Source organism: Apiospora marii (assembly GCF_038362585.1).
Source record: "Apiospora marii strain CBS 49790 chromosome Unknown utg000003l_segment0_segment0, whole genome shotgun sequence".
Classification (NCBI taxonomy): domain Eukaryota; kingdom Fungi; phylum Ascomycota; class Sordariomycetes; order Amphisphaeriales; family Apiosporaceae; genus Apiospora; species Apiospora marii.
The window spans coordinates 1,725,698-1,750,075 of record NW_027117374.1 but is presented as its reverse complement, the minus strand read 5'-3'; the positions used below and the strand labels follow the sequence as shown (position 1 = coordinate 1,750,075).

At 53.3% G+C, this 24,378-nt stretch overlaps 5 protein-coding genes across 5 annotated transcripts; 3 read left to right on the top strand and 2 right to left on the bottom strand.

Annotated features, from left to right (window-relative positions):
- Nucleotides 1-2,347: 2,347 nt before the first annotated feature.
- Nucleotides 2,348-4,099, top strand: PG985_004051 (uncharacterized protein; the record flags this gene model as incomplete). The annotated part of the gene is made up of 1 exon (XM_066823820.1): nt 2,348-4,099. One exon carries the CDS (start codon nt 2,348-2,350, stop codon nt 4,097-4,099), a length of 1,752 nt encoding a protein of 583 aa, XP_066686980.1.
- A 691-nt stretch (nt 4,100-4,790) lies between these two features.
- Nucleotides 4,791-5,874, bottom strand: PG985_004050 (YeeE/YedE family protein; the record flags this gene model as incomplete). Its single annotated transcript, XM_066823819.1, has 2 exons — nt 4,791-5,649; nt 5,729-5,874. 2 exons carry the CDS (start codon nt 5,872-5,874, stop codon nt 4,791-4,793), a joined length of 1,005 nt encoding a protein of 334 aa, XP_066686979.1.
- Nucleotides 5,875-7,716: 1,842 nt separating this feature from the next.
- On the top strand, nt 7,717-8,925 carry PG985_004049 (uncharacterized protein; the record flags this gene model as incomplete). Its single annotated transcript, XM_066823818.1, has 1 exon — nt 7,717-8,925. One exon carries the CDS (start codon nt 7,717-7,719, stop codon nt 8,923-8,925), a length of 1,209 nt encoding a protein of 402 aa, XP_066686978.1.
- Nucleotides 8,926-9,686: 761 nt separating this feature from the next.
- Nucleotides 9,687-12,549, bottom strand: PG985_004048 (uncharacterized protein; the record flags this gene model as incomplete). Its single annotated transcript, XM_066823817.1, has 5 exons — nt 9,687-10,582; nt 10,639-12,008; nt 12,071-12,155; nt 12,221-12,332; nt 12,424-12,549. 5 exons carry the CDS (start codon nt 12,547-12,549, stop codon nt 9,687-9,689), a joined length of 2,589 nt encoding a protein of 862 aa, XP_066686977.1.
- Nucleotides 12,550-20,081: 7,532 nt separating this feature from the next.
- On the top strand, nt 20,082-21,536 carry PG985_004047 (uncharacterized protein; the record flags this gene model as incomplete). Its single annotated transcript, XM_066823816.1, has 2 exons — nt 20,082-20,547; nt 20,599-21,536. 2 exons carry the CDS (start codon nt 20,082-20,084, stop codon nt 21,534-21,536), a joined length of 1,404 nt encoding a protein of 467 aa, XP_066686976.1.
- Nucleotides 21,537-24,378: the final 2,842 nt, after the last annotated feature.

The window sequence follows — 24,378 nt, the reverse complement described above, 5'->3', positions numbered from 1 at the left end:
TCAAATGCATCTACCTAGCTTATATACGTAGATTCGAGTGTATTTGCCATTAAACGAGACTTTCTCGACTGTAATTGCAGAAATACGGAGCGGTCCCATCCATTGAAGAACCAAGATTGCATGCCACAGTCTTTATCTTTATCGATATCACTATCTGTCCGACCCCAACTTATACGTGCTTGGAACACTATAAATATTGCTTCACCCATACCACCTGCTGTCTGGACACTGCTACTCGATGCAGGTGGGGAGTGCCATCAGATACAGCCTACTCCTGAGGCTCCCACAAAGTGGTGTGACACGAGGGACGCGAACTGGCGATTCTTCAGCTGTGAGATTGCTTCATTAGCCATGTACAGAGATACGACGTAGGGCAGATGCAATCTCGCGCCTCCCGCTGTCACAGCCAATCGGAAGACCCTGATTTCGCCCTGGCTCGAATCCTTCGGTGGATGCCTCGAATCAATCGAATGCCAAGGGGCCTATCGAGCTGTACAATGTAAGCTGCATATTTGCATCTGCTCAGATGTCTAAAATTGATTATCAAGGTGAATACACCACAGCCAGTGTTTAACCTCCCAATAAGCCAATAAGGGGCTTTCGGCGCAAGGCAAAGCGTAACTAGAATTTTGCCTCGGATTGTTCTCCGTCTCACACCACACCTTGATCGTCCCCCAGATATTCACGACGGAAATGCCACGATAGATGTTAATGCTGCCAAACTTCCCATCCCGCTTGTTGTCATTTGCTCTCCTTTCGACGTCACTCGTTCCCGCGCCTTACACGGTTCTCTTCGACTGGCTGGAATTACTTCAGACCCAACGACTTTGGTGATTGATTGGCTTGATCGACCTACCAAGTGGCCTATTTTGCTACGCAGTACATACAGCCTTTCCGTCTGGACCACCTACCAACTTGCTGTCGCTTAGTCTCGAGTTCTCTCGAGGCTACTTGCATCCTTCATCACGGCTTCTAGGCTAGCATACTCGCAGGCGAACAGTCTAGCGCCGATAGCAGTCCCGATCCCCACACGTACACCGTCGCCGGCTCTCCCACCGATTCGATCCGTCATGGAAGATGGCGCGACATTACCGCTGCCGCACACCCTCGAGCCCATATCTCGTCCCAGCTCAACCTCAACCACAGCATCCCTGGCTGCAGCACAGCTTCCCTCGATTTCAGCGCTTGCAACTGGCGGGTCCGCGACAAGCTCGCCTCAGCCAAGGTGAGTTGGTGTATGCCCCCAGGCTTTGCATTTGTTCTGGTGTAGAGGTGTACGAATTCCCTTCCGGGCCAGCCGTAACCCGTTCATCAATTGACGGCGCAGGCCTCGATTGAGAGAGGTGGCAGCTCCTGTTGATGTCCTCCGTAGCTCAGGACCTTTGGAAAACCGTTGCCCCAAGAGCTGCAACCCAGGCAGAGACGCGTGGAGGGGAAAGAAATAATCCTTGCCAAATTCAACCCAACCATTTCTCACCACCACCCACTCACTCGTGCCAAACTGCACACAAGCAGACCCGGCGATCTCAGACTAATCTTTGCATGCACATCATTCAGGGCCACGAACACACAAGCTGCAGTCATGGATTCGGGATCGTTGCCTGGTGCCACGGTGACCAATGCATCGGGAAATCTGGTAAGTCGGAACTGTCGTTTTTCTTAGCCTTCAACTGCATTGTCAGCACCATTTCCTCTCTGGCCTTCGCCGTCCTTCAAACCACTGTACTACTCTGTCTCTGGCCCACGACGTCACCACGAGGATCTGCGATATCCCTATACAATATGGCCATCTTTGTCAAGATTACTTATTGGAGTGGATTCTTTCCTTCATGTTCAATTTGATTGGGCTGGAAGGTTATCTATTAGCTTGGAAAGAGGAGCCGCGACGGGTTTATCTGAAGCCTAAATCTGGGACAAGCTCAGAAGTCACTTGCAGGCCTGGTTCCCGCCAAGGTGTACTTGCTGTCCGTCCACTGGAGAACGCTTTTCGGACCTGGCCTGCGTGGGAGAAAAAAAAAGTCGCATCCCCACCTCTTCTTACATAAAGCACCCTCCTTCCACCTTATCGGCCAATAATCATTGCCCATCATTTGACGCACCCCCTCTCCACTGCAGAAAAAGTACACACCCTTGAAGGCGGCCCAGAGTTTTTTCTTCCCTTCCCAGCCAGAAAATCTCGCTGTTATCTCTTATCATCCATCTCCTACGCTTCCTATCTATCAGATTGTTGATAACGAAGCCGCCATTCCATTATCTTGCCCGCCTCTCATCCCGTATCTCTTGTCGCATTCCCGAAAAGTCGCGCCGGCGAGATTCTTGACGCCTTTCTGGAGGCTGATCCGCTGCAATGATGGCCTCACATCCCACAAACGCGTCCATGGCTAACCATGACCAACCTTCTTCTCAGCCGACGTGCCAGAACTGCGGCACGTCGACCACGCCCCTTTGGCGTCGCGACGAGATGGGATCCGTACTCTGCAATGCCTGCGGCTTGTTCCTGAAGCTGCACGGTCGCCCCCGACCGATATCCCTGAAGACCGACGTTATCAAAAGTCGCAACCGTGTCAAGACGATGCGACCGGACATGCAGATGAAGAAGAAGGTAAGTCGCGACCCTTCAAGACTACCATTCCTTGACCGCTCGCATAATGGATTCTTTCCTGACTATGTGTGCCTGGAACAGAGTCTTCCTGCCGCCGCCACGCCCATGAACCACAACGGCATGCATATGCAACACGACGCGACTTCTACTGCCATGGCTGCTGTGGCTCGAGCAAACCAAGGGCGGCCTAATGGACATATGGGAGACAACAACTCGCCCGTTTCGCGAACCACTACGCCCTCCATGTACGATCCTCATCTACCGGTCTTCCAGGGCATGGACCCCAACCAGTTCCAGTCCCCCTCCCTTCCGCAGTACCCCATTACTGGGGGCTCTCCCGGCCGGTCTGGCTCACCTGTGAATGGCGAGCCCGAGACGCGCGAGCAGCTGATTGCTGCCAACGCGAGCTTAAAGACACGCGTTAGCGAATTGGATCTGATCAACGAGCTGTACCGTGGCCGGTTGACCCAGTTGGAAGCAGACTCCCAGGCCCAGGACAACTACCGCCATGCAGCCGAGCAGGCCCAAAAGAATGAGGCCCACGAACGAGCTCTGCGCGAGGAAATCCAGCGTCAGCTTGAGGATAGTCACCGACGGGAGAACATCTTGAAACGGCGTTTGGATGAAATTGAGCAGGAGCTTGGAGAAGCTAACGACAGGGTGGACCTGCTGGAGCATGCCGACTCGGATAGGCCTTTGAAGAGGGCTCGCTTGGACGAAAGGGTTCAGCATGACGAATACCAGCTCCCAGAATTCCATGATGCGGAGATGCAGAATTCGGACATGCAACATGCCGAGATGCCGAACATGGAAATGCAGCATGTAGAGACTCAAGGTGCTGATATTCAACACTCAGAGGTCCAAGGTGCAGATGCCGAGGCTGCACCAATCCAGGATGCGGATATGGCGCATGCAGACCTCCAGGTTGCAGAGACACAGGCTGCAGAGCCCCATATCTCAGAGGCCCAAATGCCAGAGCCTCAAATGCAAGAGCCCCAGATGGCTGAACCCCAGATGGCTGAACCGCAAATGGGCGAACCGGAAATGGCTGAACCGCAAATGGCCGAGCCCCAAATGGTTGAGCCGCATATGTCTGAGGCCAATATGTCCGAGGCCCAAATGTCTGAGCCTCAGATGTCTGAACTGCAGGCTGCAGTGACCGAGGCTGTAGAGCAACAAACTGCCGAACAACAGCTCTCGGAACTCCAGGCTACAGAGACCGAGGTTGCTGAAACCGAGACTGCCGAGCCCCTGGCCGCAAACGCCGAAGGAGCTGAAGCCCACACCGGACAAGTACCAAACGAGGACGCTCAGCACGGAGATCACGGAGAGCAGAAGGATGAGGGAAACCCCGACGTCAGTGACGTTGCTCAGACCACAGACGTTGCGGAAGGTGCACCTGAAGCCGTTCAAGACGAGACTATGGCAGAGGCAGCAATGAGTGCGGAGTCTGCTGCTGCAGAGCCCGAGGCGGAGTCTGTTCCCCTGTCTTCATGAGCGCGGCAGAGCGATAACCTGGTTGGCGGACCCCCCTGGACCACTTCGCCACGTCTCGTTCCATGGCCGAAATGATTTCTTGATTTTCTTCATCCTCTGCGTGATGGTTTCAGCGAACACTACACCACCCTTGTACAAGTACGCTCGGCACGATTCTCCTTTTACCTTTATACGATTTCTTCGTCTAGACACTGTGGCTGGTTTAGATGAAGGATAAACATTGTCAGCCCTTATGACGACTGGCTCGGCGATACAACTAATTAATACAAGTGCCGCTCTACGGCAGCACTGGCTGGTGGCAGATGGACAGAGGTACCTGTCTGGGGCGAATGGACATTGGAGCATTGGCTAGCGGCAGCATAGTTAAGAGGTACCCCCAGCGCTTCCCGCAAACTGCCGCCGTTCCCAACTGGGCTTCCATGCTCCGAGCGATGAATTCGGGAGTTTGAGGAGTCGTAATTGAAAATGCCTGGCATATAGCTTATGGCAGGCGGTCAATAAAAGTTGCTTTGATTTTTTCTGATCCATTAAATCCTTCACTCTATATATACACTCTCGTCTTGAGATAGTTCATCACCACTTGGAATATAACACGAACGTGTGTCTATTGCATGCATTCACCCACCCTATCGTCAGGTGATTAGCTACCGTACCTTATTAAGCAAATGTCTGTCCCTCCAAAGCTCGCGGGTCAGCCAAGTGCCGACGTGACGCCTATACCGCCAGCAAACATGGCTGCCACCGTCACGAAGCTGGACACAGACATGAGCGAGATGCCGCTGATGCCGTGGCCCGAGGTGCAGCCGCCGGCCATGCGTGAGCCGATGGCGATCAGGGCGCCGCCCAGGGCCACTCTGGCCGGGCTGCTCTCACTGTCCATACCGCCATTGGTAATTAGCGTGGGGAACCGGAGCGAGACGAGGTAGGAGCCGAGGGCGAGCGAGGCGGCGAAGAGCATGTTCTTGTGCGACGGCCGCGTCGTGCGGGCGCCCCCGGCCAGCCACCAGAAGGAGTCGCCGAATTCCTCGAAGGCGGTCGAGGTCCCCAGCATCGTCTTGCGCAGCAGGATCGAGAAGAGCTGGGCCAGGCCGATGAGGAGGCCGCCGGTGACGGGATGTACCGGTCCTTGCGTACGGGACATCATTGTCGATGACGACGACGACGCTGCGACCCCTATCGCGGCCACGAACACGGTCTCCAGCAGCAGCAGCGTCGTCGTCCGGCCGAGGCCAAGCCGACGGTCGACGGTGAGCTTCTGGGTGGTGGTGTTTTGTGGTTTGCGTCGGCGCTGGAGAGCCGGTCGGAGGAAACCGGTCCAGACGATGCCGCCGACCATGGCGCCGCCGAGGGCGTGGAAGCTCGAGCGGATGCCGGACCCGTTCTGGGCGAAGACTGTGCCCGTGCAGGCGCCCGACAGGGCCATGCCGGCGCCCTGGAGCAGGCCGCCGAGGAGGTTGCCGTCGAGGCTGGTGCCGAGCAGGCCCGTGGAGCTGAAGCTCCGGGGCGGGAAGGTGGCGTAGCCGGTGGCTTGCACGACGGCGGTGAAGAGTCTGGATTCGGAAGGGCGTACGTGTTAATGACATTGTTCTTTCTCTCGCTTTCTCTTCAGTTTCATGTGCAGGCACTTACGCACTGCTGGCTGCGGCTGCCAGGAAGGACTCGAGCATGTGGAAGTTTGTCAAGCTCAGCTGGGAGACGATGACTTGGGGCTGATGGACGGCAGCCACGGCCAGGGCCGCTCCAAAGGCGGCTCCGCAAGCGACGGTGTCGAGCATGTTGTCGCGGTTTTCCTTTTTCTATGTGGTGCCGAACCTAAGATGTTGGAGGAGTGGGTTTGCCCGGCAAAGGTAGGTAGTTTTTTACAAGAGGCGTCAACATATATATCTTTCTTAGCCCCTTTCAGACGCTTCGCACGTAAGACCCTCCCAGCTGATATGCTCTCGACCTCGCCGAACGGGGAAGGGAGAGCAAGAAGAGTCCGCAGAAGCCCTGTCTTCTTTCCGGGCTCATGGGGAATGGCTCCGGGATTCGGGGGCACGCTTCATAGTGGATAAAGGCCGCCCATAAAAAACCCTAATTAGATTAGGATGATGGTGCTATGGACGCTAGGTTGGGAGATTTTTCACCGGCTATTGTTTTTTGGACAACAGCCAGCGGCCACTCCTCCGCATTATCTGGCAGGCTGGTTGGCGTCAAGGTTGCATCCCGAGAGCGCTACCATTAGTATACCATCCCTGGATCGAATCCCGCTGCCAAGGCAAGGGCAAGGGGGGCCCTCCCAAGAGACCCCGATGCGGGTGGCCCACAGGGAGGGGTGGCAGGTGGTCCGCTTCGGTTCGAGGGATTCTCTCGCACGCTTCTGCATACTTTACCTAAGTAAGCCCCAAGGGAAAGCATGGCAGGTGGAGTCAGGGCTTTCCAACGGCTAAAGAAGTGTTGGTGCAGAAGTTGATTCCGTCGACTAGTCATGTATGGAAATAAAGTGCATACATAATATGTAGGCAGCGGGCGGAGTCAAGTGAACGGCGAACCCTTCCACAGGGACGGCTCCACAAGGAATGTTCCATGATGTATTCGGCGATCTCGGGTTCTTCCTGGGGCTGGTGTTGGCACAACCTCCGGTGCTACTCAATCGGCGAGGTCGACGCGTCTGTTCTTTTCGACAGGCACCTACCTTGTCTCCGGCTTGCAGTGCGTGTCGGCAGAAGTCGCCGACCATTTGATATCCATTGCTGAGTGGCCAGGACGGGTTCCACTTAATCACTGCTTACATGTTTGCTTGACCGTTATTGACAGGAGGCTTAAGCCGTAGACTGCACCTAGAAGATGCGTGTCCAGTCGTTCAAACATGTGTATACATTGTCGGGATTCTGTGCCACCAACCCAGCATGCCGGCATCGACTCGATCTGAAATGACGACCGGGCCGCTGCAGGAAGGCGGATAACGGCTCGTCTAACCGGCAACCAACAGAGAGAACCCGATCGATATATTGAGCACATAGCCGACCCGAAACCACGGTGTCATATCTCACTTCCCGATACAACATGTAAATCGGGAAAGAAAGAAACAGTGAAGGCATGGGTTCAGCTCTCCACGGGGAACGGGGGCGTCTAAGACAAAATCCAACGATCCACTACCCCTGGTATCAGCCGAGGTCTAAGAAGATCCCCATGCGCGGGGCAAGCTTACAGTGACTGCCGCGCCATATTAGTACATACAATTAATTACCCCACAGATGGGGAGCGGGCGGATAGAGCTGCGGGCGATGCGATGCGATGCCGTCTCAGTACCTACCCAAGACCGATGATGACATAATTGGTACTACTATCAATATATCATTGCCATCTCGCCTCGTACGCACACGGCCCTTCAATGTTCTATCAACCTCGGGACAACTACACCCCTGATTACAAACATTGATCCCATCATCCAAGTCCAAGCTCAAGCTGTAATTGTATAACACCGGACAATTATTTCTGATTTCTGAAAATAAGACCATCTTTCATTTAGATTTACGAATCAAGTAGACCTTGGCTTTCTCCCTTGTCTCGATTTTCTCTTTCCTACTACATGTAAATAATCCTTGGTACAAGCACCCGTGGGTTTATACGTCGCCATGTCGACCACGACCCCCAATACCCCCAAAAGGGCCGGCTCGGCAGCAACAGACCCCAAGAACCAAAACACCTACCTCACCGTCCGCAAGATCGACGGCAAGCCCGGCAAGGTCTACTACCCGCTACAGCTCCACACAGCGCCCATCCCGGAGCCGGGCCCGGGCGAGGTCCTAGTCGAGCTGCACGCCGCCGCCCTCAACCACCGCGACCTCTTCATCCGCCAGCACCTGTACCCGGGCATCTCCTTCACGCACCCTCTGCTCGCCGACGGCTGTGGCACCGTCATCCGTTGCGGCGACGGCGGCAGCTCTGAAGAATCCACATCATCAAAGCAGCTGCTGAACCGCCGCGTCATCCTCACACCCACCCGCGGCTGGCACCAAAGCCCCGACGGCCCCGAGGACCTCAAAAAGTATACCGTCATCGGTGGCTCCCAGTCCACCCCCGCCGGCGCCGCACAGCGCTACATCGCCCTGCCCGCCGCCGAGGTCGAGCTCCTCCCGGACCACCTGACCGCCGTCGAGGGCGCCGCCCTGCCGCTCGTCGGCGTGACGGCCTGGCGCGCCCTGGTGACCAAGTGCCTCGACGGCGACCTGACCAAGGCCCCGGGACGCAACATCCTCGTGACGGGCATCGGCGGCGGCGTGGCGCTGCAGGCCCTGCAGTTCGGCGTCGCGCTGGGGTGCAACGTCTACGTAACCTCGGGCGACGCCGCGAAACTGCAGCGCGCCGTCAGCGAACTGGGCGCCAAGGGCGGCGTCAACTACCGCGACCGGGACTGGGACGCCCAACTTTCCAAAATGCTACCGAAAGACCGCCCCTACCTCGACGCCGTCGTCGACGGCGCCGGCGGCGACCTCGTGGCGCGCACGACGCGCCTCCTGAGGCCGGGCGGCGTGCTGGCCTGCTACGGCATGACGCTGGGGCCCAGCATGAGCTGGAGCATGGGCGCCGTCCTGAAGAACATCGAGCTGCGCGGCAGCACCATGGGCTCGCGCGCCGAGTTCGCCGCCATGGTCGCCTTCGTGCGCCGGCACCGCGTTAGGCCCGTCGTGAGCCGCGCCGTCCGCGGCGGCGGCCTCGAGGACCTCGACGCCATCGACGGCCTGTACGACGACATGCGGCAGGGCAAGCAGTTCGGCAAGTTCGTGATTGAGATTTCGCCCGAACCGGGCCGGGCGGAAGAAGCCGTGGCTGCTAAGCTGTGAGTGATGGGTCACGTACATCGATCAAAAGAAATGCAAGTCAGTAGTCATCCATGAGGGTGTGGTCATGTACATGGGAGTAGGGAGGCCCCTTACGCAGCCAGGCCAGGAGTCTAAGGCTGTGATGAGATCAGCCGGCCTACAACAATTAGTTCATGAACAGACATAGTAAATTCAAACGAGTGAAACAACATTGGCGAGTTTTTGGGAAGCATTTCCTATTAAATTCATAGGACAGTCGCGTCCATTTGACTGACCGGCTGACTGACTGTAAAGGCATTTCCCCCCGAGCAGCGTCAAGAGCTGCTTGACTCGGATCGTGGATGATTGATAGTACATTTGGGACCTTTTTGTCTGCTTTCCATTCATTTCCCTTCTCCCAGTCTTTGGGGGCTCGGCTCTCACACTTTGGACGGAGCTTCCCAAAAAATAAATTGGCAACAATGCTGTCGTCGCCTCGGCGTAAACCTGAAAGAGTCAAAATCGACCGCCCCTGGAGATAACTCATTGGCAAATGCAACCCGCAGCATCGCCCCATCCTGAAGAAAAACGCTTCATCTCATAATGGCCCCCCTTGGGTTTTTTGGAGGGGGGGCTCTATGTCCTAACAAGACCAACGGTCGACTAATGACTCCTCCATGAAAAAACGCCGGTCTCATTACCTCCGAAATGCCCTTGAAAATTCGCCGAACCAAATGTAGATTGTCATCGTCATTGCATGACCTTCCATAATCAAACATCAGCCTGAAAGGGGGCTTGCTTGTTCATGCCTCGTCTTCCGATTTGCTGTTTGCTTGTCCGTTGCCGGCTTTTATGGAAGATCCCAACGTGATCGCTATCTTCTTGGGACCCCCGCCACCGCCAGAGTCTCGCCTTGAAGCGCCATTCTTACCCTTGCGGATGAAGACTGGCGAATTCGACGAGTTGGCGCTTGTCGAGGAGCTATTCCGTCGTTTGTGTTGGATAAGCTTTCCCAGGTCGTCCTCCTCGTCCTCCTCGCGGCGCCGTTTTTCGGAGAGCCGTTCAGGCGGGGCAACTTCGCCAGGTTTTGGTGTCTCTTCGTCCATCTTGTCGGCGGCCAGCCTTCCTTCGTCCTCGGCAGAGAGTGCGCCAGCCTCAACATGGTCGTCACCGTCCTCGTCTGATCCGTAGTCGACCAATTTCGTCCCGGGCGACATACCATTCGCAGGAGCCGCACGGCCGCCGGCCTTGGCCTGCTGATCCTCCTCGTCATCCGAAGTATTCCAGTATTCCTCCTCAGCAGGATCCATTGTTACATACTCCATGGGCCCACCCGTCCTGGGGTTCACATTGGGCCTCTTCCTTCTGACATCGTCCTCGGCTTCCATGAAGTAGTCCAGACTCACGCTGAATCCACGGGTTTGGTCGTACTTGAGGATGATGTCGCGGAATATTTCGACGTAGACCAGCTTCTGGAGTTGGTCACGGTGGTTCTCGACCAAATACTTCATGAGATCCCTGATGTTTTCCTTCTTGATATGCTCGAAGAATTCCAGGCACGCTGAGCTGAGCAGATTATCGCGAGGCATTGTTTGTACGAGAACGTCCAAAATGGGCCCAACGACCTTCTTCTCGGAAATATGTTTAACATAGAATTCGTCTTGGAGGCCGATCAGCTGTCGCAGGAAGCGAATGGCAACTGAATTATGTTAGCGTGGTGACCTGACTTTTATTCGATTTAAACAAAGCACATACCAAGCTTGAGATACTTTTCCTGGCAAACCAAAAGCTGGCCGACTCTCTTGACAATGTCATTGTTGAGAACGAAGAACTTGCTGCGGTGGTGATGTTGACGAATGAAGAAGCAGAGAATTTCGATGAGGTAGGTGAACATCGACGCTTGCTGGACCGTGAAATTCATCGTCGTGCGATCCTTTAGCATGATCAACGGCTGAAACAGTTTGACAGCTGACTGGTCGTAGAACAGATCCAGGAACTGTTCCTGCTGAGGATCGGCTGTGGGCATTCGCGGTTGCAGTCGGACGGCGTGCTCGCCATTGGCTTTCGCATATACTTCAGGTTGGGCCGGAGGTCCTTGGTCGAGCAGCACTTTGAGGGCGTCTGAGATTTGCGACTTGACCCCGAGGTCGACTTCGATCAAGAGAAGATCAATCAAAGAGTCCGTCAGCGGCGGCTGTTTCTCTTGAATTTGATGGTAGATGGTCCTCCGAATCATCTGGGGATCATGGTCGATCATAGAAACTAATATGTCTGTGGCTCCTACACGCACTGCAACATCGTTGTGGCGGAGCCCAAAATTGATGACCTGCAAAAGGCCATGAGAAAGGAAGTTATTGTACAAGGTTTGGCGGGCAGGCGGCTGAAGGTTCTTGGCAATCGAGCAGCACTGCTGGATGAAGAGTACGGCCTCCTTTTTCCGTCTCGAGTCCTGTCCTTGAGTTTTGAAGATGTCGAACAGTTCGCCTAGGAACGACTGGTTCGCCTGGATATGCTGGACGATGTCGACCTGGTTAAAGAAGATCAGTGAGTTCAGCACCGAGAAGGTGTTATCATCTAGGATGCGGGCAAGCACGACGTCCTTCAGGTATAGTAGTCGATAGGTCTGGTGGACCTTCCTCAGGATGGAACCGTCTTCGATCCGGACAACCTCCTTGTATCTTCCAGAGTCCTTCAGCCATTGCCGGTGGTTGGCTTTGTGGCTTGGGAAGTCGGGGTCGTATTCCAGGGCACCGACGACACCGATCACGCACTCGTCGGACACAGCATGTTCTATAATGCTAGTGTCGTTGAGAAGGATGACCAGTTTCATGATGTTACATAGACGGTGTAGGTCATTCAAGCTCTCGAAATCCTCGGCCTGCTCCACGAGAGGGATGAGTTTCAGGATGTAGCCCTCATTCAGGATGAACTTCGTGAGGGCGTCGCGGCTGGCGGCCGTGGTGCTGAGGGCCCGCATCGAATCTTCGATCATACCCAGGTTCCCTAGCGCGGCTTCGGGTAACTGGACCGTGTTATGCATGTCCATAGCGAGATCGTCGGACAAGGTATCGTCTCCAGCGGCCGCGCCAGGATTGAATTGTTGCTGGACACTATGTATGAATCTCCTGCAGACAGGTTAGCAAATGGCGGGTCGACTCGGGAGGGGACTCAAAGGGCGGCAACGTACCATATCATAGTGCACCCTTCAGCTTCTTGAAAACTGAGGGCCATGTCGACGCCATTGCTGGGTTCCGTCCAGACAATGAGGGTTTCTACAGGATCGGTCGGTCAGCACTCGTACACATGATCTCGCCATCAATTCGTATCTGCGTCATACCCTGCTGTTTGTGGAAGCCATCCTCCTTGCAGATTCTCGTCTCGAGCAACACGCGCTCTGGTTGGTCTTCCGATTCGACCACGACTCGCGGTTCTCGTTGGCTATCCTCGATCTGTGGATGCAAGCAAGTGTTAGAATATATGTCAAGGCTTCTGATGACGCGCGTGGGACGACGCGCGACAGGGTGGCAGCAAGAGTCTTACAGGGTGCCATCCGGCGGTGCAGAAGCCTGTGCCTCGATCGAACCAGTCGTTATTCCTTAGTTCATAGACCTTGACGCGCTTTCTGTCGGTCGACGGATGAGGCACCTGCGGCTGTGCCGCCGCCATCTCCAAAGGTTCGTCGGAGTCCACCTCGGCGACCAGGCGATTGTACTGCAAAAGATCGGGCGCGAGGTCGAGATGTTGCTGGAGTGATAGTTCTGTGTCGGTCTGACTGAGCAGGGTGAGCGCAGCCACTTTTATCGATGTTGGCGCGCTAAGCTACGAGCGCGCACGCGACAGGGAGGAGGTAGAGGTGGGCGAAAAACTATGTCTTTGTCGAACAACGAGACGAGACGAGAATGTGGACACAGGCCCGAGATAGCGCCAAAGTATGTCGCGGATTGCTGCTGCGGGTCCGGGCCAGGCAGGAATAGCAATAGGAAAGTGGGAAGGGGACCGAACCGGGGGGTGTGGGCTAGACGAATTAGGTAGATCCGAGAACACTATATGGCGGTACTGGTTGGACATATATGTACGTCGGCCTGTCTGTCTGTTCGCACGTATTGGCAGATCCGGAGAGATAAGTCTTGTCTTTTTTTCTGTCTCTCTAGACTTGAGCAGTTTGCTTTTATTTTTGTTGCTCTTCTCTTCTGCCTAAAGGGTGGTTCGTTGACGGTTTTCTTGTTTGGCCTTGGCTAGCCTGATCTTGGGTCGCGGGCGCAAGTCTCGGTATTATTTTCATAAGTTATTCAAATCGCCTTCTTGACGCGAAAAAATACCGACGATTGCGACTTCTTCGAAGCTCCGCTGTATCAAATACGGCGAAGAGGCAGTCCAAGATGCCTTCCAACCATGTGCGCGCTGTTGGGCAATTGCCGGGATGGACGTAGGTCGGTATGCAGAAGTCGTCTCGCGAGGCGAGACGGAGAAGGAAAAAAGGACGAGAGCAGCAATCGGACAGGCCAGACGAGACGAGACGAAGCGAAGCGAATGGCAATGCTCGATACGAATGACTCGGGATGTTATACACAAAGATAACGAGGGGATGAATCCAGCATCGCAACGACACACAACAGAGGGATGGTGGGTTTTGCTATTTGCGACAAATTGGGCTGGACCAGTCGGGTGGGTTGTTGGTTGCGCGACGGGGTATCACGGGAGCGGTGGATCGAGGATGTCGTGTCGGTCGCAATGCAATGGCAATAGTCAAATGGGACTGGTTTTGCGATAGCAGCAGTCGGGAGGTGATGTTGGCGGCGTCGTTGGTGATCGGGCTGGGATGGATGAGAATGGCGGCGATGCGATGCGATGGCGACACACAGAAACTTGCTCTTGTTTCTGCCACCTCCAACGCACTGTGCAGTATTCTCTTCTCCGTTCTCGCGCGCCTCTTGGGCCCGTCTTGCCTTCTCTTCCTTCTTTCTCCAACTTGCAACTAGGGGCGGGGGGCCACTTTTTACATCGGATGGAGTCGGAAACGGGTTTTTCTAGATACTGTGCTTCGATAGTGACGTTGTTTGGGCTGGAGCGACTCAGACCACCCGGAAAGGCTGCATTTGCCAGTTGGGCCCTACCCTTCCTTGACCTTCCCTAACAGCAGGCGCACAGGCCAACGGATTTTCCGTACTGTGCTAGGGTCCCCAACATCCAGTGGTCTGGCGACGGAAGCCTCAGGCTGCCATGCATGTTATCTGTGCTAGAACGCCTATCATTGAAAGTATGGGCAGAGAGCGCGCCACCCAAGAACCAGCGAACCCATGCTTCATGACGGAATGCGTCCAGGGTTTCTAGGGTGCAATGCGCGATGCACCCTCTGTTGTTCGCTCCCCCACTGCGACCCGTCCAGGGCCAGCCTATCACGGGTTTGCTGTGCTATCCATTTTGTGCAAGCAGCCGCGCTTTCCATCCCAGCGTCGTCACCGACTCAATAGCAATTGGCTTCTAGCAGGGCGCAACGGCTCTAAGGTTGTGGGCTAGAAACGTGCACCCATCAGTGTGTACATCTAGAGCTCTTTGCAGAACTGGTGGCCGTGGTAGAACCTGAGTTGGCACGTGTCATCCCATGGCATCAATCGCATCAATCCCATCCGTGGTTTTTAAGGTATGCGACTTGGCTTCCATATGCCGGCAGCCGATGTTCTAAAATCGGTCCCTTAGCGCTCGCCCATTGCTAAATTTGGCGTTTTGGCCCCCCTTTGTGATCGCCCACCTGCCCGCCTGCTGTCTCAGATCCATGTTGAACATCTTTATAGTTGCAACCTCTACGGCAGTCTGTTCTTTTTCTATATCCCGCCTTTTTATGCCATGGTGGAACCTTATAAAACGCCATTGGTGATTTGAGTCTTTGTGTGTCTAACGTACATTACTATGTGCATGCAGTTATTCTTCTACCTGGGACTGAAGGTTTACCTGTGCTATGTTACAACTCGCTGCCTGAGATGTATTTACATCGTTCTGTCCACACCCATTGCTTTTGCTTGGCGAGCAGACCATCTTTGGAGCGGTGCAGAGAATGCTCATTAGCAAATCGTAATAGTTTGGGTATCTAATTCAGAGGATTTCTACTATGTATTTCTGTTTACTCTCTAAATCACTTCGCTTATATCATCTCAGTATGCCATCATACGGCTGTGGACTGTTGAAATCAGTTGGTGTACACACTTTATAGGTGTATTCGTCCATTGCAATCCAGCAATTCCATATATTTTCTCAATTAAGAACCCGACTATTTGGTACGGCTGCAGGACTGAGACCAATAGCGTGATCTCCAACTACCACGTGCCGTGATGAAAGCATTGGGAGCTTCACCGTCCCCGGGCTCGACGAGGTGTAGTTTCCGTCAGTGGGCTTTACGGTGTGCCCACTAAGTATATAAATTGGATGCCCGAGTGGAATAAATGTAGGTCATATTTGATTGGAAGTGCTATTGCTGGCCAGTCATATGTTCTTCCTTGAGGTGCGGTTTGACGCTGAGAAGGACGCATATCATAGAGAGCGTCTATATCTGCAACATTGTCTGCTCTGCCTGCTTTGGCCAGTTGTCATGAGACTTCTTAGGGACCACTGTAATCACCATCTTGCAGGACTGTTCGAAAGCTGATATTCCTTCTAGCTTTGTACCGATATTAAACCGGCGAGTTAAGAATTGTCCCTTGGAGCTTAAGAATGATGGTCAGACCCCGGGATGTTGTTTTTGGCGCAATCTTCCCAGAATTCGCTACCTTCTCTTCAAATCTAGAAGGCCGTAAGCATCATAGCCATGATTTGGCATGTCTTCGTTATAGAACGGGTCCCATCAATTTGCAGTGGCGGGTGTGATCTCGGGCTTGTCTACAACGGTCAAGTGTCGATGAGGAAACCGTATCGTTTCTGACGATTCGCCATTTATATGACAATGATGTACAGATGAAATAAATGGATATCCATTCTCCTTTCCCACCGGATCCAGATCCGGCAATGTCGGTGGAATCTACTTGCTAATTTACCATGTCTAGCAGGTAAGTTGGAATGCAATGGACGACATGATGTAAACCAATATATACCAATGATATCATCATAGCCGGGCATGCCCAGAACTGCCTCTGGTTCAAAGCCTGTCTTGTAACTAGAGGCCACCGCTGCTCGTCACTCGGATCCAGCCCGATACCTCTCATGTTTATAGCCAACTGTAACAAGCCAGTGGTGGAAACCTGTACATGGCTTCGACTATCGCACAATTATTCACGACTCCCCTGTATAACGACATGGCGATATTCGCAGCGCGTAAATAGTTGGTTAACTCCCACGTCAACGGACCATTGCACCGCCGAAGCTTTGATAGATGCTTGCCCATTCAAGGGGTAGAATATCTCTTCTTTAAAGGCTCATATATCTCAGTCAATGTCCCTGCAAGCCACGTTAATCAGCAGTGATAGGCCTGAGATAGCAAGTGTCATGCTTTCCAGGCGAGAGAAAGGTCGCCTCCCCTTTTTGGTGGGTTCCCTCGTCCCTCGCGTTAATACTCGGGATATGTTGATGCGACGTAAGTACGGTACTAGCTAGCAATGGCAGACGAGCCAGTACCGTGGAGAATTCTTGACTGGGACCTCGAACCTACCGAACTAGTACACAAGCTGAGTTGCGCACTAGATAGCATCCCACCCACTAATGCTATAGTTAAAATGAGCCGGCTCCGGTCTAGCCAGGAACCCGCTTGACGTAGTTGTCATATCGTAATACCGAGACTTTGAGGACACGCAATTGAGTTTGATTTTCGGAGACTGCTAAAAGATCTACGTTCTGGGGGGCATCTTTGGGTCTTCAAGCAAATAATGGAGGCTGGTGCAATCGGTCTAGACTCTCGCACGTCCAGGTGTAACGTAACCCTGTGCCGTTGCCGACGCCAGTCGAACATAATGAATTCGAGGTGTAAGTAGAGCTTGCTTGCCTGTCTCTTCGCCGACCTCCGAAGTGCACATGTAAACCAGGGAATCTGCTATCTGACAGTGGCTAGCAGGGTCTTGCGATTCCCAAGTCTCGAACGTACGGCCCACCTGAGAGGGAGAAGAAGACACTCGGAACAAGTGTCTTTGTGTACAAACGTACAATGCTTAACTGATGATCACGGGAGATGATGCAATGAGCGCGAATCGTTATCAGCCGTAGCAACTTAGTATGGCTTGCCGGCGAAGCAGATAGAGAAGGAGAGTCTGTTGCATCGCATCAGCCTTATACCCAGACAACCAAACTCGCATTCAGATACAAGACCACGATAATCCTAGTCACCCCGAGGGCCGGTTCGCTGCTTGCTCCTAGCCCTCAGCCTACTGTATACTTGAATCTAGCACCGTGATTGCGGAGTAGTCCACTGAGCAGGTGGCATACCTATGGACACCTTCATGATCTTAGAGCCACCTTGAAGGAGGGTTCTGTTGGCGATCTTCTCGGTCGCTGAGAAGCGGTTGCTTCCAAAGGATTGCGTCGTCACACGAAGGTTTGGAGCTCCAGCCGGGTGTCGCTTCCGGCCGTCTGATGCGCTGGACGTCCTTCAGCAAGGTCAGATGGCAGGTCTAGCCCGATTCCCGCGTCTGTCTGAGCCGGCCTAGTTCGGTCTGTGATTCGTGGGGGTCGGTTCAGACCGAATCTGCCACTGTCGTAAACTCAAAAATAGTACCAAGGCACTGGTAGAGGATATACTGTAGTAGAGTGCGCGACATGTTATATGGTACGCACATGCATTCCATTTGCCAGCGACTGACGCAAACATTTCTTCAATATGCCAAGCTCTTGCGAATGGACAAGGATGATGCTGGTCATCTTCTGTATCCATTATACTGGTCCCACACGTGAACCGATCAGTCGGGGCGGGTCAATCCATGAGGTAGGTTCCTGATCCCTACCAGATGTCCTGTACCTGTGTAGGGTTGTTGTTATTTATGGACGACGCAAACTCGAGGGGTATGGTCCATCCTAGGCGATGAATAATTTGTGAGGGGCATTATCGGATTGGGGTATCAAGAGAAAGATGCATATTCTGCCTCAAAGGATCTAGAATATCTATCACACAGGATATGAATTCCATACTGGTGTTCTACGCCAGTCTTGGGCTTTTCAACCCCCCCTCCTGGAGAAGGAAGAGTTTGAACGTGGAAGCTAACGCCCATTAGAGTTCGGCCACAACTAGTGGTAGGTGAACATGGACTAATTCGTGACCTCTGAGTGAGCTACGAGACTGGCATTGTTGAACTGCTTGGTGCAGATGGCACCATCCCGCAGCCCTGGTTCTGGTTCTGTTCTGATTGCTGGCTTGGATGCGGCTGGACGATCGTGCTGACCCGCCCGCACCTACCGCACATACACACGAAGCAGCAACGCGACGCCGATTTTGTCGATATGTCCATTGCATAATGTACATACCTCATGTACGAGAAATAAAGATGGGTCGCAATATTAGCTCCCAGTTGGGACTCAGTCGCTGTAAGTTCAAGTTGCCAGCCAAACGGCTGGGTGCATGTGTCATTCAGCCGGACCCTGTCCTAGCAGACAATTGCTGTCTGGGGTGGACACAATCTCGGCTCCATTGACTTTCTCGCCTGATACAATGTTGCACAGCAACCATCACATCAATAACCATATATTTTTGCCCTGGAGAAAAAGCCTTGCACACATGCTATCTTCGCAACAGTCTACCAGCGCCACCAAGTACGCCGGTTCATCAGCATTGCATGACCTTGAGGAACCCCCAGCGGCCCGGTAATGTAGCGGTACCTGTCTCCTCCCAATACGAACTCCCAGCCGAGCCAAGAGATACCCCCACCTGCAGACGTCTGATCCATGCCATACACACCATACCTTCCCTTCGTGGCTTTCCGGCGGCATGGCACCAGCTGGCCCCAAGGGACTGGGATATGCCTTTCAATCAATGGCCGGGTCTGCTTGCTGCAGCTCGTACCGTAACCTACATGGTGGTGGCATCGTGCATAGGTGATAGATAGGCTTCTCCGTTCTATGAGGACCTGTGCTATGCCTACTTGGGCTCACCATGCCGTACCAAATGCTACATTACGACATGTACATAGTTCCACTGGGAACGAGAGATCGATCCAACTGAGGCATGGTAAGAGTGAAGCAAGTTGCCCGTCAGCGCCAGCGGTTTTCCCTCCTTGCCTGTCGACTTACTTGCTTTTCTCCATGCACGTAGCCCAAGACCCTGTGGTATCTCTGACTGCATAGAAGAGAGGCCCCCGACCACCCGACTCTTTTGTCTTCTTCTACCCTAATCGGATTCCGTCGCGTCCACCACGCCGCTACACACTATTGGTGTGACTCTCTACGCTGTCCTAGCCCGAGATACAGGACGCCACCAAGCCATTGTCTTTTTTGTGCTTCACAAGCTTGAGACTCTTGGCCTGCTCTTCTCTTAGGCCTTCTATAGAATGATTTACAAATAAGGAAGCCGATCGCACTGCTCCCTTGGAACCCATAACAGCGATCGCTCCCACCTGTTCGCTTGTTCAACCTCGCCCACCCGAGTCGATTCGATCTGGCAGGCAAAGACAACAACGCCAGCCTGGGGCCAAGCATCCATCCCCGCGCTTTCTCCTTGCCTGTCGATTTCTGTTCGGCTGGAGCCCATAGCATACCTACTTGCTTACGCATCTATCTTTAACACCCAAGCAAACACGCATCGCTTACTTGGACACTGTCGATGATTTTAATCCTCATCCACCGTCCGTGGGCCCTCACAAATTTCAACATTCCTCCTCCTGACGATCTTTCTAGTCCGTCCAGCTTGGCTCGTGAGAAGCCGTGGGTTATACTAAAGTAGCGGGATACTACTAGTGTACCCGTCGATATCTGGAGCCGCTTAGCTCGAGAGCGTGTTGTTATTCAACCTTCGACTAGTGCAGATATATGGCATCTCGGTCGTTTCCTTCTTAAACTCTGCCTGCCAATCGCACTATCCTTGGTTTGCAGTTCCTTACTCTGCTGGCCGCTTGTCCGTTCAGCCTCGGTTGCTGTACTGGTCAACAAATTTATCGCACCATCGCCAACCAGTGGTCGGCCTGTTCTAGCCACATAGCACTACTTCCTCGAGGTGCCACCTGTACCGACCTTGACGAGCCCTTCTTCTGGGAACCCCCGTTGCAGGCGTGTTACACCAGCTCCTCCAAAACGCAATGTTCTCCATTATCAAGAAGGGACGGCAGCAGGCCAAGGAGCATACTGCCAAGGTGGCTGAGAAGACCAAGGAGGAAGAGGCAAAGAAGCCTTATAGACATGTACCTACACATGCTGCATCCGATGCCATGGCCGGCACACCTTCGATTTGGAAACAGGAAGAACGCCCCAGGATTTTGGAGCAACATCGCAGGAGAAGTGCCATGGGAACCAGTCTTGTCCATTCAAAAGGCTATCCCCGAGATCACACCTCGATGCCATACATGTCATATTCGGCTTCATACAACTACAACTACAGCTATAACGGCCCTCCGGCACTCCGGCCCTACAGCGAGTCACAACTTAACTATTACGGCCACCAGACCAGTTCAAAGGGGAAGGAGCCTGAGTGGCTTCCCCCGATGGTTCCTGGCGTCGCAATCCCCATGACCCCAGCCGGGAGAGTGAGTGCGCTTTCCAGCCGAGGTCAGAACAAACTCCAACTCTGTGACAACTCACTTGCTAACATATCTCTAGGAACTGCTCAAGCCAGCAGCTCTGGTGCCTCTGTTGGTTCTGAAGATGACCTCGAAATGAGATCAGGGAAATTAGACGCCAAAGCTAGTCCTCACATCCCGCCAGCCAGTTCGTTCAGCAGACCTATCCCATCCCGAACCAATTCGTCAGAGAGCGGCAGCCTTCATCACCTACACCCAGCTCACCAAAGGAAGTCGTCCGGGACTGACAGGTACTATCCTCCATCAGCTAGGAGCACCCATTTTACAAAACCACAGCCGATCGACCCACGGACAATTCGCAGTGATCCATCGGCACCTCCCGTGCCATCTCTCCCTGCACTTCAATTCGACCAGACGTTCGAGCATACGGCCGCGGCTCCCGCAGACTCCAAGTCAGCGTCATCGGCATCGGTCTCATCTTCTTCATCGGCCCATAATTCTGCATCAGCTCGCAACTCTGCATCTACAGCGCCAAGCTCCACTCTATCGAAAACGAACCAGAACTCGACATCCTCATTTGCATCGTTACAACAAAAGCCCAAGGAACATGTTCCCGCCACGTCCCAACCTGAGCAATCCGCTCGATCTGAGGCAGCGTCGCCCGTTGAGATGAGACAATCACGATCTGAGCGAGCTTCCAAACCGAATAGAAGACGGCTGTCGAAATCCCGTCCACCTAGTGAGTCAGGGATCGACACCCACCAATGGGGTCAGGTGGCCCAATCTTCGGCACAGCCAGATACCGATGCAGCGGTCACTGAAGCCAAGCCTAAGGGACCGCCGACCCGGACGGTGCCTGAACCCGACGGCAAAAAGCCGTTCATGCCAAAGATTACACGGCGGCTCAGTAAAACCCACCGAGACACTCCCAGCCCGGAAGTGCCACAGGCGGCACCGAAGGAGAAGAAACGCTGGGGATTTCTTGGCAAGAAGAGAACTCCCACAGTAACAGCTTAAGTGCGAGACACCTAGTTGTTGACCGAGGCCATCTCCCCCCTTCATCACCCTAATTGCATGCACATTGGACTTTCATATCTGTACAAAACCGTCATGAATACATTTGGAGCGGTCGATCCACATCGTTTGAGCAGATTGTTATATGAAGGATACACAAAAGGGTATGTTTGGTGTTACATTATCATTGCCGCCGTTTTCATGCCCTGAGGTTGGGCTCTTTGTGGAATGACGTTCCGAGGCTACATATTGATACAATCTTCTAATATTGTATAGCATCGATCTGTTTCTTTTCATGGGCTGGGTATTTTACATTTAAAAGGCATTGACGATGGTGTTTTCGGATACTTTCTTGACGGGCGTACAGAGCTTGTATACGATGACCCTTGGGAATAGGGTCAGGGTTGTCTTCTGTTTTGGGTACCATGAACACATAATACCATTCGGGATGATGAGCCCTGGTGAATTCACGTTATCAACATAACTGTTTCCAAGCCATGGTATCTTATCTGGTGTCTTGCTTCCAGGTCATGCCTGCCGTGGTTTGTGCGTGAGCGTTGCTCCCCCATGTTCGATCTTGTTGTCACACAGCAGCGCATACACCTTATCTCATGCTGCCGGTACCCGACGAATAAGCATTGCTAGCAATATAGAAGTATCATATCTACGTACACTCACGCATACACATACACGCTGAACATCGTCTCACCCCTGTCCACTCCCTCCACCTTCTTCTCACAAGCCGTCATGGGAGATGGCGTCAGTCCGAATTCGAAGCTTACCCCACGGGCACCGGGCGGCTTGCAGCAAGAGAGAGATAACGGTGAAAGAAAGGCGCCGCCTGGTTTTCGGAGGCTTGCAGGCTTGCAGGCTTGAACTGACACATGCATAACGCCGACTAGGAGGCGCTCCGTGAAACTGACATATGACAGATTATTTGTGTAGATATGTGTTTCATATATATAGTAAGCAGACACCCATACTGGTCTCTTCTGCTTTTATTGTACTACGGCTGGATTTCATGATTGGGTGGTGGTCAGCGAACCTGCGGCATATCCCGCAGGTTTCGAGTGGGGGAGATGGAGCGTCAGCATGACCGGATCTTTGGTGAAGAGGTACCTACTGTAAGGAGGCAAGGAAGAGGTGGTAGAGATGGTAGTGGTGGTGAAGAAGCAATCATTACGTTATCGGTGTAGGTCGTCGGGTTGTCGGAGTATGTAAGTCATAGGGGAACCAACCAATCAACCAACCAATTCCCGTCTGACCTCAGCGTCAAACCCGTTTGAAAAACAAAAAACAAGTTTGTGACAGATAGGGACATCGAATCAAATCAAAAAGGCCAATTTTGAGGCTGAGAAAGCAAGCAGTGTTGCTCATTACTGCTAACCTACCCACTACTGCAGGTCGCTCCCTCCCCGGCAGCTCGTATTGATGACTACCTTGGTAGTGCATGCGAGACATACGTGGACGATCTTCTTTTTTCCTCTTCGTTCTCGATGTGCGAGTAGATAGGGTCCAAGCAGCCAGATAATTGGACGAACGCGAGAACTTGCCTTGCCCTCGGGTTGTTACAAAGCGCCGGTCAGCTAAAGGCAGGAACTGGAACCGAAGTCCGCTAAGGAGATTAGCCAACGTTCTGGATTTACATGGTCTTTTTGACTTCCTTCGCTTGCTCTTCCATATGAATATACCCACCCGCTCGCCAGATATAGTTGCATGGAAGGCATGTTGGTTATTTTCGGCCCTATTGATCATGATGATTTTGTCTGCCTGGAGTCCTGGCCGTTGACTGGGGGCAAGCAAGTAAGGGAGTGGCCTGCCAGCTTTCCCGCGGCGATCATTGGCTCATATTTCTTGGCCCTGGATTATCGACCCCCCCAAAAAGCAAGAAAGTAGCTAAATCCAAGCACTCTATTCTCGGCCCATGCATTTTCGGGTGCTTTATTTCGCTCGGAGTAGGATGGGACCGGTCGTTCTGGCCATGGCGATCAATTGCGTCCAACCGCCCACACAACCCACGAATAGCTGCACCCGACCTCTTGCACGGGAATCGTAGCCGTGGATGTAAGTGCGAGCCCCCCTCCCCCCACGTCATTGCAGCTGGGCCAGTGACCAACACCGCGGTAATAGATGCCCAAGGGAGATCGGAAAACTGGACGTATAATACTGCAATACACAGAAGGCGATGATGTTCAGGGGGATGGAGGGATATTGGACATGTGGCTGAGTGTAGCTTGCATCGAGCTATTGAACCCGCGACCGGTCTAACCCTCACACGCAGCAAAACAGCGAGATTACCAGCAACTTGATCAGGTAAGCAAGGTGTACCGCCAGCAAGATCTATATGCTGGATTCCGGAACTCGGTTGGGCTCGATAGGCCTCGATAGGCCTCGATAGGCCTCGACAATTCATGTGTAGGGTGTTCTAAATATAGCCAATGTCTTGTTATGGCACTGGCACCCTCTATCCAAAGTCATGGTATCGCGCGATAGATATATTGTCTGTGGCTGACCTGTCTCCCTTGTCATTCCTAAAGTCTTCGGAGCATCATTCAATATTTGTATGCTACCGGGTGGACCTTGAGATAATAAAGTAAGCACCTCGCTTACTCGATGGAGGTGTTGGGTAGTATTTACCTATCTACATGTTCTTCGCCACATAGACACATCTACACACCCCAGCTGAATGCCTTCCGGATTGACAGGCACGCCTACCTAAAATGGCGATATCGTTGTAAGCAAACGTTCTCGCGCTGCTTGCTGACCGTCGAGTTTCAGAGCTACCCCCAACAGATGTACTGATACCTGGGGACAAGTACCCAAGGACTGATCGACAGAACCGGTG